At 36.4% G+C, this 14,895-nt stretch overlaps 1 protein-coding gene across 1 annotated transcript in view; it reads left to right on the top strand.

Moving 5' to 3' along the window:
* CATSPERE (catsper channel auxiliary subunit epsilon) overlaps positions 1-14,895 on the top strand; it is a 144,510-nt gene that overhangs the window by 106,839 nt on the left and 22,776 nt on the right. Inside the window, exon 13 of the mRNA XM_049777559.1 lies at positions 12,307-12,406. Coding sequence (XP_049633516.1) covers positions 12,307-12,406 — 100 coding nt within the window. The remainder of the gene's footprint in view (positions 1-12,306; positions 12,407-14,895) is intronic.

Here is a 14,895-nt window from a genome sequence, read left to right as displayed (position 1 = left end):
TAGTCAGTTATATTGTTTGTCCAAAACAGGGGAAATTAACTAAAATATCACAAGAACAAATAAGAGAAGTCATTTATAAGAAAACAAGTATGGCTATAATCAGGCATTTCAACTCTAACGATAGGTTAGAGATAATTTTTAAATATAGGTGTGAATAATGAGGAGAAGAAAATAATAAAGGTGAATGAGTCAAAAGTGACAGCAATGAGAAAAAAATCTTCCACAAATGATCACCTCCATGTCTATCCATTTTCAATCAGTCTTTCTTTTTTTTTTTTTTTTTTTTTTTTGGTCTTTGGGCCACACCCGGTGACGCTCAGGGGTTACTCATGGCTATGCTCTCAGAAATTGCTCCTGGCTTGGGGGACCATATGGGATGCCGGAGGATAGAACCACAGACCTTCGTAAGCTAACGCAGGCAAAGCAGACATCTTACTGCTTGCACCACCTCTCCAGCCTGTGTCTTCCTATTATTATAAATTATCTGTATGTGTTTTAAAAGCTGTCCCTCATACTACTTATTCCCCATTTTCCTTTCTAATTAAGAACATTACTCCTAAAATTGTCCTTTTTCTTTAAAGAACTTTTTCTTCCCACTACAAATAAGCAGACGTTTTACCTCATAAAAAACATCCTCTTACCTCCCTACTAGCTATTTACTTACTGCCACCATTTTTTCTACTCTATCCTAAATGCCCCATACCACTTCATTGTCACTGCTAGCCAGGTGATCAATGTCATCCATTATTGTTGAGTTGTCTTTTGTTTGTTTTTGTTTTTGGGTCACACCCGGCAGCGCTCAGGGATTACTCCTGGCTCTACGCTCAGAATCGCTCCTGGCAAGCTCGGGGGATCATATGGGATGCCAGCATTCGAACCACCATCCTTCTGCATGCAAGGCAAACGCCCTACATCCTGCTATCTCTCCGGCCCGTTAAATATTTTTGTTCTTCTGTTAAGAGACATGTTTTCAGTGCTGAACAAAACCTTGTAGGAAAAAATGAATGAGGGCAGTTAAATTTGACTAGTTTGGCTAATTTCAGCAAGCTTTAGGGAATAGGTACTGACTAGAGCCTGGACTCAGACTTATCAGGAAAAATGGAGCTTTTGTACCTGAACCCAGGGTTAGCAGAACGGAGCAACGGGGTTCTCAAGGATGCAGAAGGTGTGAAATTTTCTAATGAAGCTGGTTATGGTGTGGATTCTGAATTATTTTTTTTTTGCACACATTCTTGGGAAACTTATTTTCTACTCTAGTAATTAATGAACCCTACAGGTCTCCGAGGTCCCGAGCAATAAAACATCCCAAAACAGAAGACAACAAATACAGTAACTATGTCTGTACCTGACTTGCTCCATAGACTCACTCTGTTTTCAAAAAGAGATATAAACCAAACCATGAAAAACCATGAAAAATTATGTATACACTGACTACAGCTGAAAGCTAGAAAACTCAGAAGGAGGAAATGGACCAAGACCCTACCCTGCTGGAGCCACCACCTGCTGCACCCATCACCCATAATTCATCAATGGCCCTACTTCCCCACTCCTCTATGGTTCTCTAGAGAAACACCAATCTGACCAAAAGTTCAAATATGCCAGGGCTTTTTGAAGTGAGTGCAAGCACCCCTGCTACAACCACTACCTTCTCATACTTCTGAAAGCCCTGACAGCCAAAAAAACGTCCCACAACAGCTTCAGTATCAACAATAGTGTTTGAAATTTCTGCATCGCCCAACCATTTTTGTTTAACACTGTCAATGATTTTTTTTAACATTGTCATCCCCATAGGATCACAACAATTTAAATGCCAATGCTTCTCTGAAGCCACCTAACGTTCAGAAACATGGCAACAGAATGATCTATGAGCAACCAGAGCTTACTATTCTTTCTGAAAATGACTTAATGATCTCATTGCAAGATACAATAATTTTTACAAATTTGCTTGTTGCTGCACTCTTTTTATCCTCTGCCTTTTTTCTGTTATTTTTTTAAGAAAAAAGGATAAAAATATATTATGATACCTTATATGAAAACCAATATATTATGATTAGCCATATCAACTATGCTCTTTAAATAAAGTAAATTTAATTTCAAGAAAAAATAGAAGGCATGTTTAATACAATGGACTATCCAGAATTATCATATTATCTGTATCATATTGATCATATGATCAGAAATATACAGGATTGAAAGAATGTGTCTAATGACTGTATTCTTCCCAGTTCCTAAAGTAGGACTGCCATATAGCTGCCTATAAATTTTAATAAAGGTAGATACTTGCTATTGGCATTTATAAATTTTCCTAATTTAATTAATATTACACTAATAAAATTAGCCTATGTTTATCCCAGTAAATAGGTCACATTTTCTCAATGGAAAACATGAACTCAAGAAAAAATAATCAATGATAATCCCCTAATTATGTCATTGCAATTGATCATTACTGCCACTAGATGACACTATAGTTGATATCTTTCGAGAGCATTAAATGATGCCTTCTCAGAGTTTAGTTAAAATCATTTTTATTAAATAAAACATGTCTGAAATTAGTTTCTAATAATTCGAGAATAAAAAGATTCAATCAGGCAATATTGAAACTTTCAAAGTTCTGATAATTAGCGCTTAACTGAAATCTCACCCATATCTCTGTAACTCTGCTAAACTATGTGTTCTCAAACATGTGTGTTTTCCTCAGGAAAGACTTCAGAGCTGTCACTAGAGTTTGAAATTTCTCTGTAATTTTCCTTCTACTCCAGGAAAAAGACAAAGGTCACTGCTATAATCCGTATCTAATGCCTACAAAAGTATTGTCCTTCTGAAATTATATCTCTATAATTTTTAAAAAATGAATATAGATGTCTAAAATAACTTTTCAGACAATGCTTTCTAGTATGTAACATTTCTGCCCAATTTGTGATAATGGGACACTTACTTATTTTGTAATTGGTTTATGTTGTAGCAACTTGAAGCAGATCTATAAAGTCAGGTAGAATGATGTAAATTCAGGTGGAGATCTGGGCCTTGAACAATAAAATATTGTCAAAGACCTAGTGTTTTTGATATATAAATGGACTTCATGGAATAGAAAATAAAGACATGTGACCATCTTTACAGTCATGATTTTGCAATAACTTCAATAATTTAACTTTAGCTTTGGTCTTAAGCTCCTATTGTCATATTATAGCAGGAAAAATAGAAATATTTGAAGTCACTTATGTCCTTTTTCTTAATTTAAAGCACCATGATTGGATTGCGAGGATTAACATTATTAAAATGGCAATACTCCCCAATGCATTGTATAGATTTAATGCAATCCCTCTAAAAAAAACCCATGACATTCTTCAAAGAAGTGGATCAAACACTCCTGAAATTCATTTGGAACAATAGTCAAAAATAGCTAGAGCAACCCTTAGAAAAAGGAACACAGGAGGCATCACTTTCCCCAAATTTAAATTGTATTACAAAGCAGTAGTCATTAACAAAAACAAGGAAAGCCTCTTCAACAAGTGGTGTTGAGACAACTGGTCAGCCACATGCAAAACAGCGAACTCAGACCTCCATCTAATACTATGCACAAAGGTCAAATCCAAATGTACTAAAGACCTTAATATCATACACTAAACCATAAGGTATATAAAGAGAAAAACACTTAGGTAAGACACTCCATGACATTAAAACTAAAGGTATCTTCAAGGAGGAAAAACCATTGTCCAAACAAATGGAAGCAGAGATAAACAGATGGAACTATATTAAGCTGAGAAGCTTCTGCACCTCAAAGGAAATAGTGACAAGGATACAAAGGCCACCCAGAATGGGAGAAACTAAATAATGGGCTAATATCTATGATATACAAGGTACTGACAGAACTTAACAAGAAAAAAAGTCTAACCCCATCAAGAAATGGGGAGAAGAAATGAACAGACACTTCTTCAATGAATAAATACAGATAGCAAAAAGACATATGAAAAAATGTTCCACATCACTGATCATCAGGGAGATGCACATCAAAACAGCAATGAAGTATCTTCTCATGCTACAGAGAATGGCACACATCACAAAGAACGAGAAAAAATATGTGCTGGCAGGATGTGAGGAGAAAGAAACTCTCATTCCTAGCTGATGAAAATGCTGTCTAATCCAGCCTCTGTGGAAAGCAATATGGAGATTCCTCCAAAAAATGGAAATTGAGCTCCCATATGATCCAGCTATACCACTCCTAGGGATCTACCCTAGAAACTCAAATCAAAAATTCCATTCTCACATTTATTGCAGCACTATTTAAAATAGCCACACTCTGGGAAAAAAAACAAGATGCCCTTCATCAGATGAATGGCTAAAGAAACTGTGGTGCATATACACAATGGAATATTATGCAGCCGTCAGGACAGATGAAGTCATGAAAGTTTCCTATACATGGATGGACATTGAATCTATTATGCTGAGTGAAATAAGTCAGAAGGAGAGAAATAGATGCAGAATAGTCTCACTCATCTATGGATTTTAAGAAAAATGAAAGACCTTTTTGCAGTAATTCTCAGAGACAAAAGAGAGGAGGACTGGAAGGTCCAGCTCACGACATGAAGCTCACCACAAAGAAAGATGAGTGATGTTAGAGAAATAAATACATTGAGAACTATCCTAACAATATGAATGAATGAGGGAAATAGAAAGCCTGTCTCGAGTACAGGTGGGGGGGTGGGGTGGGGAGCAGGGAGATTTGGGACATTGGTGGTAGGAATGTTACACTGGTGAAAAAGGCTGTTCTTTTTATGACTGAAGCCCAACTACAAACATGCTTGTAAATTAGTGCTTAAATAAAGATATTATTTTAAAAAAGAACTTAAAAATGTCACCATGATTTAAAAATTTATTCATAGTTGAATTTTAGATACACAATATTTCAGCGCCAACCAATCCCACCACCAGTGTCAACTTCCCTCCATCAGTATTCCCAGAGTCCACACCATGCCAGCAACAGCCTGCCCTAGCCTGCCATCAAAAGAGGCACTTTGTAGTTTTGTTGTTAAAGTTTAGTCTTATGATTTTATTATTGTTGACTCCATAGCTTAGATATTTCCTGTGCTTCCTTAACACCATCATTGCACCTGAGTCCCCTTGATCTCTGTCCCCTGTTATTTCACATCTTTATTCTACATTTCACCTTCTCAATTTCTTTAATTTTCCTCATTATACTCTGGGGCCAAAGTGTGCTAGTTAACCCTTATTTAAACCACTGAATTCTTTCATGCAGTTATTCTAAATATCATATGTAAGTGATATTGTACTGCATTTATCCTCTGGTTTACTTCACTTAATACTATATCTTCTGGATCCATCCATGTTGAAGAAAATTGAAATTTGTATCATTTATTTGAACTATGTTGTATTCCTTTGTATATATGTGCCATATCTTCATGATTGAAGATAAGAAGATATTGAAGATATGAAAATATGAAGGTTAATTCCAACTCTGAACTATTGTATGGAGTACTGTAATGAATAGTGGTGTGCATACATTCTATTTTTAATCATTTTTATTTTGACCAAAGTGGATTACAAATTTTTCACAGTAATATATCAAGTACATAGTGACATTGAGTCAGGGGCATTCCCACCACCAATGTTGTCCTCCCACCATCCCTATTCCCAGCATGAATCCCATATCCCGTTCCTTTGCCCCCACCCCCCAGTTTGCTAGTATAAGTGGTCCCCTCTGTGTTATACATTCTTTAGAAAAAATTTTTTCTGACCTGGGGATAGATAAACAAAAGTGAAATTTCTGGTTATATAGCAGCTCAATTATGAGTTTACTGAGAACCCTCTATACTGTTTTCTATAGAGTTGAACCAGACAGCATTCCTATCAACAGTGGTTGACCATTTCTGATATGTGCCATTCTCACTGATGTCAGGTGATATTTCATTTTCATCTTGATTTGTATTTCCCTAATGATAAGTGATAAGCATTTTTTCATGCTTCTGTTGGCATGTGTTGGCCTTCCTCAGAGAGCTGCTTGTTTGTTTTCTCTCTCCATTTCTTGCTGGGGTTTATAGATTTGAGGGAGTTAATCTTTTAGAGTACTTTGTATTTATTATCCTTTTTTGTTGTGTTGAGTGCCAGTATTTTCTCCCATTTCATAAGCTGTCTTTAAGTTTTAGCCTGTGTTTCTTCTGCCAGACAGAAACAGGTTTTTTGACGAAATCTTAATTGTTTAGTTTTGATTCTGAAGCTTTTACCATTGGCATCATCTTGTTGAAGAATCCTCTGAGGTCTAGGTCTTGGAGTATTTTGCCTGTGATTTTTTTTCCAATGTACATTAGATAAGTCTAACTTAATATTTTTTAATCCACTTTGAGTTGATTTTTGTATAAGGTGTGAGATATTGATCCAGCTATAATTTTTTTCACGTGCTTATTCATTTGTCGCAACATGATGTGTTAAAGAGGCTGTCTCTATTTCCAATGTATATGCTTGGCTCCTTTGTCAAAAATTAGTTAATCATATATTTGGGTGTATGTCATTGGATATTCTATTCTGACCCATTGGTCTGAAAGTCTGTCTTTATTCCAGAACCATGCTGTTTGCTATGCATAGCTTCAAGTTAGGTAATAACATGCCTCCCAGTTTCTTATTTTGTATATGGTTTTGGCTGGGTAGGATCTTTTATGATTTCCACAAATTTTATAATTGGCTGCTCTAAGTCTTTAAAAATGTTACCTAAATTTTGGATATGGATTGCATTTAATCTACATAGTAGTTTAGATAAGGTGGTCATATTAATAATATTGATTTTTCCAATTATAATAATATTCTGGTGCATTATTTGTATAGGAATGCAACTGATTTTTGTCTATTGACTTTGTAGACAGCCACTCTGCTATATTTCCTTTTTTCTAGGAATTTTTTATAAACTATTTAGAATGTTCATTATGAAACCCAACAAATTCTAGGTTTTTTTATGTGCCATTGGTTTTGATTTGCTAATATTTTGTTGAAAATTTTACCCTTTCCCTTTTTTTATACGTAGCAAGTAAGTTCACTGTTTCCTGCACACCAGTTTATCTACACCTTGAGTTGTCACCACATGAATTTCCCCATGAGCCTTTTTTTCTGGATTTTAAAACATATCCTGTTTTTAATTTTTTACATATAGTTTTTTATTTATTTTTCTAATAAATATATTTATTTAAGCACCAAGGTTACAAATAGGCATTCTATTGCTCTCACTCACTATCATTATCATGATAGTTAGTTATTAAACTACACCCACCACTCTCTGTGGTAAGCTTCATATTATGGGCTGATCCTTCTGGACCTCATCTCTAATGTCTCTGGGTATTATTACCATACTGTCTCTTATTTTTCTTTTTTTTTGGCCACACCCGTTTGATGCTCAGGGGTTACTCCTGGCTAAGCGCTCAGAAATTGCCCCTGGCTTGGGGGGAACCATATGGGACACTGGGGGATCAAATCACGGTCCTTCCTTGGCTAGCACTTGCAAGACACTTTACCTCTGGCACCACCTCACCGGCCCCCTCTTATTTTTTTTTAAACCCCAAAGATGAGAAACACTATTTTGTATCTGTTTCTCTCCCTTAACTCATTTCACTCAGCATAATAATTTCCATGTCCATCTACGTATAGGAAAATATCATGACATCTGTGTTGTATTCCATTGTGTAGTTGTACCACAGTTTCTTTAACCAATCATCTATTGTCAGCATCTAGGTTGTTTATAGATTCTGGCTACTGTAAATAATACTGCAAAGAACATAACTGTGCAGAGGACATTTTTGTTTTGTGTTACTAGGGCATATCCCTGGAAGTGGTTCTGTTTATCATATGTTAGCTCAAATTCCAGTTTTTTGAAGGATACCCATATTGTTTTCCAGAAAGGCTGGACTAGATGACATTCCAACCAGCTGTGAATGAGAGTTCCTTTCACCCCACATCCCCACCAAATCTGTTTGATCTTGTTTTTTGTGATGTCTGCCAGTTTCTGTGGCATGAGATGATGCCTCGTTGTTGTTTAAACTTGCATCTCCATGATTATTAATGATGTGAAGCATATTTTTATGTAACTTTTGGCAATCTGTATTCTCTGATTAAATGTCTGTTCACCTCTTCTCCCCTTTTTGGGATGATATTAAATGTTTTCTTCTTGTTAAGTTCTGTCAGTACCTTGTATATTCTAGATATTAGCCCCTTATCTGATGAGTATTGGGTGAATAGTTTCTTCGATTCTTTGGGTGACCATTGAAGTGGCTATTGTGTGCTAGTCACTATTTTTCTTTGAGGTGCTGGAGCTTCTCAGTTTTATGTAGTAACACTTGTTTATCTCTGCTTCCACTTCTTTGGACAGTGGTCTTTCTGCCTTGAAGATGCATTTAGTATCAATGTCATGGAGAGTTTTACTTACATTTCCTTCTATATACCTTATGGTTTCAGGTTTGATATCAAGGGTTTTTGTATTTGACCTTTGTGCATGGTGTTAGATGAGGTCTGAGTTTGCTATTTTGCATTTCACTGACCAGTTGTTCCAACACTACTTGTTGAAGAGGCTTTCCTTGCTCCATTTTGTGTTTCTTGCCACTTTATCAAAGATTAATTGATTGTATGTCTGGAGAACATTCTCTGATTACTCAAGTCTATTCCACTAATTTGAGGGTCTGTCTTTATTCCAATATCATGTTGTTATTAATGACTATTTCTTTGTAATACAATATAAAATGGGGGAAAGTGTTGCCTTCCATCTTCTTTCTCCTAAGGGTTGCTTTAGCTATTCTTGGTCATGTATTGTTCCAAATTAATTTCAAGAGTGTTTGATCTACTTCTTTGAAGAATGTCATGGGTATCCTTAGAGGAATTCTATTAAATTTGTACAATGCTTTGGGGGGTATTGCCATTTAATTATGTTAATCCTCCCAATCCATGAACAGGAACTTCATTTTCTTTGTCCTCTTTTATTTCTTGAAGCAGTACTTTACAGTTTTCTTTGTATAGGTCCTTCACCACTTTAGTTAAGTTAAAGCCAAGGTATTTCAGTTTCTGTGTCAATAATGTAAATAGGTGTAATCGGAACCCCAGGGTACAAAATGAGGATCTGATGAGACATGAGTTTGGAAGCAACTATTGACAAAAAAAATAATCCACACAATGAAAAGATACAAGAATGAGTTTGGGAAATCCAACACCAAGCAAGGAATCCCACCACACAAGCCTTCAACTTCTAAGAAGGAAAACAGCTTAGTGAAGGAATCCCAAAGAAATGAGTACCTGCCTTCCTCAGACCCCTGACAAGAACCAGGCCATACCCTAGGGTGGGAGAGGAATATGAAGTAGGGAATAATTCAATAATTCCATCACCAGATCACATCCTAGGGTTGGGTAGGAATATTGATTAGGGTGGGCCAATAATCCAACAAATGGGATTGTTTTTTAATATCCATTTCTTCTCTATCATTATTTGTGTATAAAAAAAGCCATTGCTTTTTGCGTGTTGCTTTTGTAGCCTGCCACTTTGCTATATGGATCTATTGTTTTAGAAGCTTTTGCTAAGTCTTTAGGGTTTTCTAAATAAAGTAGCATGTCATCTGCAAACAGTGAGAGCTTGACTTCTTCCTTTCCTATCTGGATGCCCTTATATATTTCTCTTGCCTAATTGCTATGGCAAATACTTCCAGAATTCTGTTAAATAGAAGTAGTGAGAAGGGGCAGCAGAACAGGCTTGAGGTCACAATGAATAATTTTCACTACATAAAGCATTTTCAAACACTTCAATACAGAAAGGGTAAAGCATTAAAAAGTTGAGAGACTAAAACCTTGTAATCTGTTATTCTTCATTTATTTATTAATTCTAGGAAAGACAAAAAGAGAGGGAAAGAGAATAAGTTACTTATATCAAGCTGAATATTTCTCTCTAAAGTCCTTATCAGAGAGGCTATATAGGTGACTGATACTGGTTGGATCTTCAGATCTTCTTCATTCACTAAGCATGAAGGGATTCTCCTTTGTTTTCCCACTGTAATCTTTGCACATTGACTAGAAGAAATGCATGGCCACAGAGTGAAGCAGAGCGGCTATTCTGATTTTGTGAGGCCGCTGATCTTGTACAGAGTGCTTCATTGATGAAACTTGATCAGTTCACTAAATCTCCTCCTGCCCTCACCCACTTCTATGATCATCCCACAGCACCCTGAATTCTTTCCTCACTGCAAATCAATCTGTTTAAGCTGGAGTTCCTGATCTCGCCAAAAATATCAGCTATTATTTCGCCCAACACTTTGTCTTCTGCTTTCCCTTATTCTTCACCTTCTGATATTCCTATAATTCAGAAATCATTACTTTTGTCTTTGTTAATTAGGTATCTTACAATTTCTCCCATCTTTATTTTCTCTTTTCTTTTATATCTTTCTTATTGATACTGGCCTGTAATTTGTCTTCAAGTTGTCTATATGTTTCTCCTCTGATATATTCTGCTACTCTACTATGGCTTACTCTAGCTTGCTTTAGAACCTTCTCTCATCCTCTCAGAAAGTTCTTTGAATTGGTTGAATTTCTCATCTATTCTTTACTTGATTTTGCCAGCTAGTGCTTTTTTAATTTTTGTTGGTAGTGCATTAAGTATTAATTTTAAGTCCTCACCAACTAGGCTTAAACTTTCTGATGACCTTGTATATTTGCCTAGTTTCTGTCTTTATTTGTGACTGCAGTTCAGCTTCTTAGTTTTCCCATTGTTCTTTGAGTTTTGTGAGTGCTAATGTTAGAGTTTTAGATTCACAGTTATTTGAAAAGTGATCTGTTTAATTGTTTCTTATTCTTTTTTTTTTTTTACCAAATGGCAACTAATGATACATCTGTTTTTCATGATATTTACTTACTATTCAGAGTTATTTGAGTATGCTTTAAAATTTGTCACCTAATTAATCCATTGAATTAACCGAGTTTTGAGGCATTATACTATCTGAGAAGTAGGAGTGTCATGTCCCACTTGCCTACAAATAGAAAAGATATTAAAGCAATGTATTTGTGCAGATGCACTAAGTCCATGCAGTTTGGGGTTTAGAGGGTAGATGGATGTCACACTGATCAATTTCTGGTTGAAGGGCTTGTGAGTGAAAGTGCTGGTATTAAGGCTATACTCCCAGTTTTCTGTGTGTCCATATCTTTTTTAAAACTGATAAGCTTGGAATTGAAGCAATAGTACTGCAAGTTGCCATTTGTCTTGCATTTGACCAACCTGAATTGGATCCACAGAATTCCATATAATCTCCCTTACCCCTGAGCATGCCAGGAGTGATTCCTGAGCACAGACTCAGGAGCATACTCTGAGCACCATAAGGTTGTTGCACAAAAAGAAAAAAACACTATAAGCTTAAGGTAAATTCTCTAGGTTCAATGAAGCTTATGTAATGAGTCCTAACATCAGAGAAAGGTAACATCTTATTGGACTGTATATTGGTTTCTGCTTATTATTATTCCTGGATATGGACATGCTTAACTGTCTAACTAGAGATCTTATGATTGCCACTGTTTATCAGCCCACCCAAACTTTTAAGTTGCCGCTCATCCTTTTAACATTTAGTTATGCCTTCCTCCTGGGAAGAATGCAACATATCACTTCTCATCATACTGAATTAAGTTCATATTTTAGATTTAATAGAAACCTAGTGAATATTTATTAAATAAATAATGCCATGAGTCAGGGCCCTCCCCATCATCTAGTTACCACTTTCTTCTTTATCCTGCAACATTAGGACCTTGGCTGCTCTTTCTTGTTGGATACATGTGGTTACTTTCAAAATAAAGAGAACATAGAGTTCCAGGAGTTAAAAAAGTGAAATTTCTCTGATTTATTATTCTTTTGTTTATTTTGAGAAGTGAAGGAAGTCCATCAATAAGTACTGTCTATTACAATAAAATTGAGCTTTCCAGGGGGGGCAGAGAGATAGCATGGAGGTAAGGCATTTGCCTTTCATGCAGAAGAAATGTGGTTTGAATCCTAGCATCCCATATGGTCCCCTGTGCCTGCCAGGGGCGATTTCTGAGCATAGAGCCAGGAGTAACCCCTGAGCGCTGCCGGGTATGACCCAAAAACCAAAAAAAAAAATAATAATAATAATAATAATTAAATAAATAAAAATTTAAAAAATTGAGCTTTCCAGAGTGCAAGTAACTTCCTCAAGAAATTATTAAGTGATAAATGTAGGATTTATATCTAAACACATCCTACTCAAAAGCTGAAACCCTGAACTTCTCTAGTTGGCACTAAATTATTATTCTCATGTCTGCTCTTTCTTTCAGATACAATGAAGAAGGCTATGTTGAAGATATTTATGTAAATTTTATAGTGTGGGAAATAAATGGCAGAAATGACTATACCTTCAATAATACTATGGCACAAGTATGACATCTTTTCATTTAAATAGAAATTCTCATGGAATTTAATATCTCTTTGTATTTTAAATCTATATATGTTATTTAAGGAAGAAAAAAAAACAAGACAGCTCTGGATAGAAGAACACATTATCTATTACCCCACAGCTGTGTTTCTTTATAACCCTCACATGAGAGAGATCATTCTTATGTCTGTCCAACAAATACCCAAAGGCAAGAGAAATAAATAGCATGTGTACTGGTCTTTAATAGAAGTTTACTACTGGGTGAGGAGGGTGTGTAGGGTGAGGAGGATTAGCCAAGGAAAGGAACACTGACCATGGTGCAGGGAAGTGCTCACCCAGGAGAAGGATGGAATGCTGAAAGAAGGTAACAGTACTATAAGGCACAATTTTTAAAGGAGAAAGAAAGAAAAAAATATGAGGGAGGGGGTGATATACCTGCCATATAGTCAGGTTGAGGGTTGGGGTGGAAGTGAAAGTAGAAGTGGAAATGGAAGAGATTGGTATTGGAATATTGTATACTTAGAACTCGGATCATAGATAACCTTGTAACTTTGTACTTTACAATAATTCCATTTTAAATCTTAATTTATTAAATTTAAATATCTTGAGAGTGGAAATGTACAGAAGTTAGGGCACATACCTACCACACACCTAATCTCATTACATTCCCAGCAGCACAATATCTTTCAAGCACTCCAAGACTCACAGCAGTTCCAGTGGCCCAGGTATTATTGTTACTGCAGGTTCTGAGCAGCACTGCATCTTCAGGCTTTTTTTAAAATCACCAGTCCAGCTGGCCAAGAATTACTAGGGAACCTCCACACGTGCACGCACGCGCACGCACGCGCGCGCGCACACACACACACACACACACACACACACACACACCTCTTGAGAACCTCTTGGAAGGCTCCCAAATTAATCCAAATGTCTTAAACTGAAACTGTCAAATGTCTGGAACTGAGTCTGGATTGGTGCAGTATTCTGGGCGAAGCATTCATTTCATTGAGTTTTGTCATTGTGTACCACCACTGCCTTCTGGCCTTGAAGATTTCTTGTGATAGGTCTGCTGTAAATCCTAAGGATGCTCATTTGAATGTAATTTTTCTTTTTGTTCTAGCTGCTTTCAGTATTCTATTCCTATCGGTGGGATTCATTATTGTGACTAGGATGTATCTTGGGATGCTTTTATCAAAAAGAGCTGGTACTCTGAGAATTCAGGATTTAGTTGCATGCACTCTTTACCTCTTGAAGTTTCTCTGCAATGATTTCCTTTACTGTTGATTCTTCGTTGGGATTTTCTTCCTGGGTCTCTGGGACTCAATGATTCTTATGTTGTTTCTGTTGAGTTTGTCAAAGACTTCTATTTTCAACTGTTCACTTACTTTGAGGATTTTTTTCCATTTTATGAACATTTGTTTTAAGGCTCTTTTCCATTCTTTTTTTGTTATGTAGTTGTTATGCATCTCATTTTTTAACTCACTGATTCAGTCCTCAGCTGCTGTTCCTCTGTTGGAGAGGCTTACCAGTGAGTTTTTATTTCACCTACCACATTTTTCAGTTATTTCAGTTTGGAGTTACTTGATTTATATTTTCATATTCTCTTGATTCTTATTTGTGGTATGTTCAGCTCAATCTATGCTTTCTTTAAGGTTTCTGAACATCCTCAATAATTCTTCTCTAAATTCCTTATCTGAGAGGCTAAATAGGTGGTTGGCACTTTTCGGGTCACCAGAGCTGCCATCTTCATTCTCTATGCATGATGTTGTCTTCTGTTTTATTATCATTGTCATGCCTATAGTGTAATGTTTTCTCTGATCACGTAGCTTCCATGACACTTCTACGTGGGGTTGGTACCAAACCCAGGGTTGGGTCAGCAGCCACTTGCTAGGCATTCAGCAGTGTGTCAGCCTCCATCCAGATGATTTTTTAGATTCTTTTCCAATGTTTTCTGTTGTATGGAGTTGTTAGGCATCTCATCTTCTAGTCCACTACTTCTGTCTTCATCCACTGTTACTCTGTTGGAGAGGCTTTCCAGTGAGGTTTCATTTTGTCTACCAAGTTTTTCAGTCCTATTATTTCAATTTGAAGTTTTCTCATTTCTTTTTTTTTTTTATAAATTTATTTAAACACCTTAATTACATACATGATTGTGTTTGGGTTTCAGTCATGTAAAGAACACCACCCATCACCAGTGCAACATTCCCATCACCAATGTCCCAAGTCTCCCTTCGCCCCACCCAACCCCCGCCTGTACTCTAGACAGGCTCTCCATTTTCCTCATACATTCTCATTATTAGGACAGTTCAAAATGTAGTCATTTCCCTTACTAAACTCATCACTCTTTGTGGTGAGCTTCCTGAGGTGAGCTGGAACTTCCAGCTCTTTTCTCTTTTGTGTCTGAAAATTATTATTACAAGGGTGTCTTTCATTTTTCTTAAAACCCATAGATGAGTGAGACCATTCTGCGTTTTTCTCTCTCTCTCTGACT

The sequence above is a fragment of the Suncus etruscus genome, chromosome 7, assembly GCF_024139225.1.
Source record: "Suncus etruscus isolate mSunEtr1 chromosome 7, mSunEtr1.pri.cur, whole genome shotgun sequence".
NCBI lineage: Eukaryota > Metazoa > Chordata > Mammalia > Eulipotyphla > Soricidae > Suncus > Suncus etruscus.
Note: the sequence above shows the minus strand (reverse complement) of the source record. Positions and strands in the feature narration are given on the sequence as shown.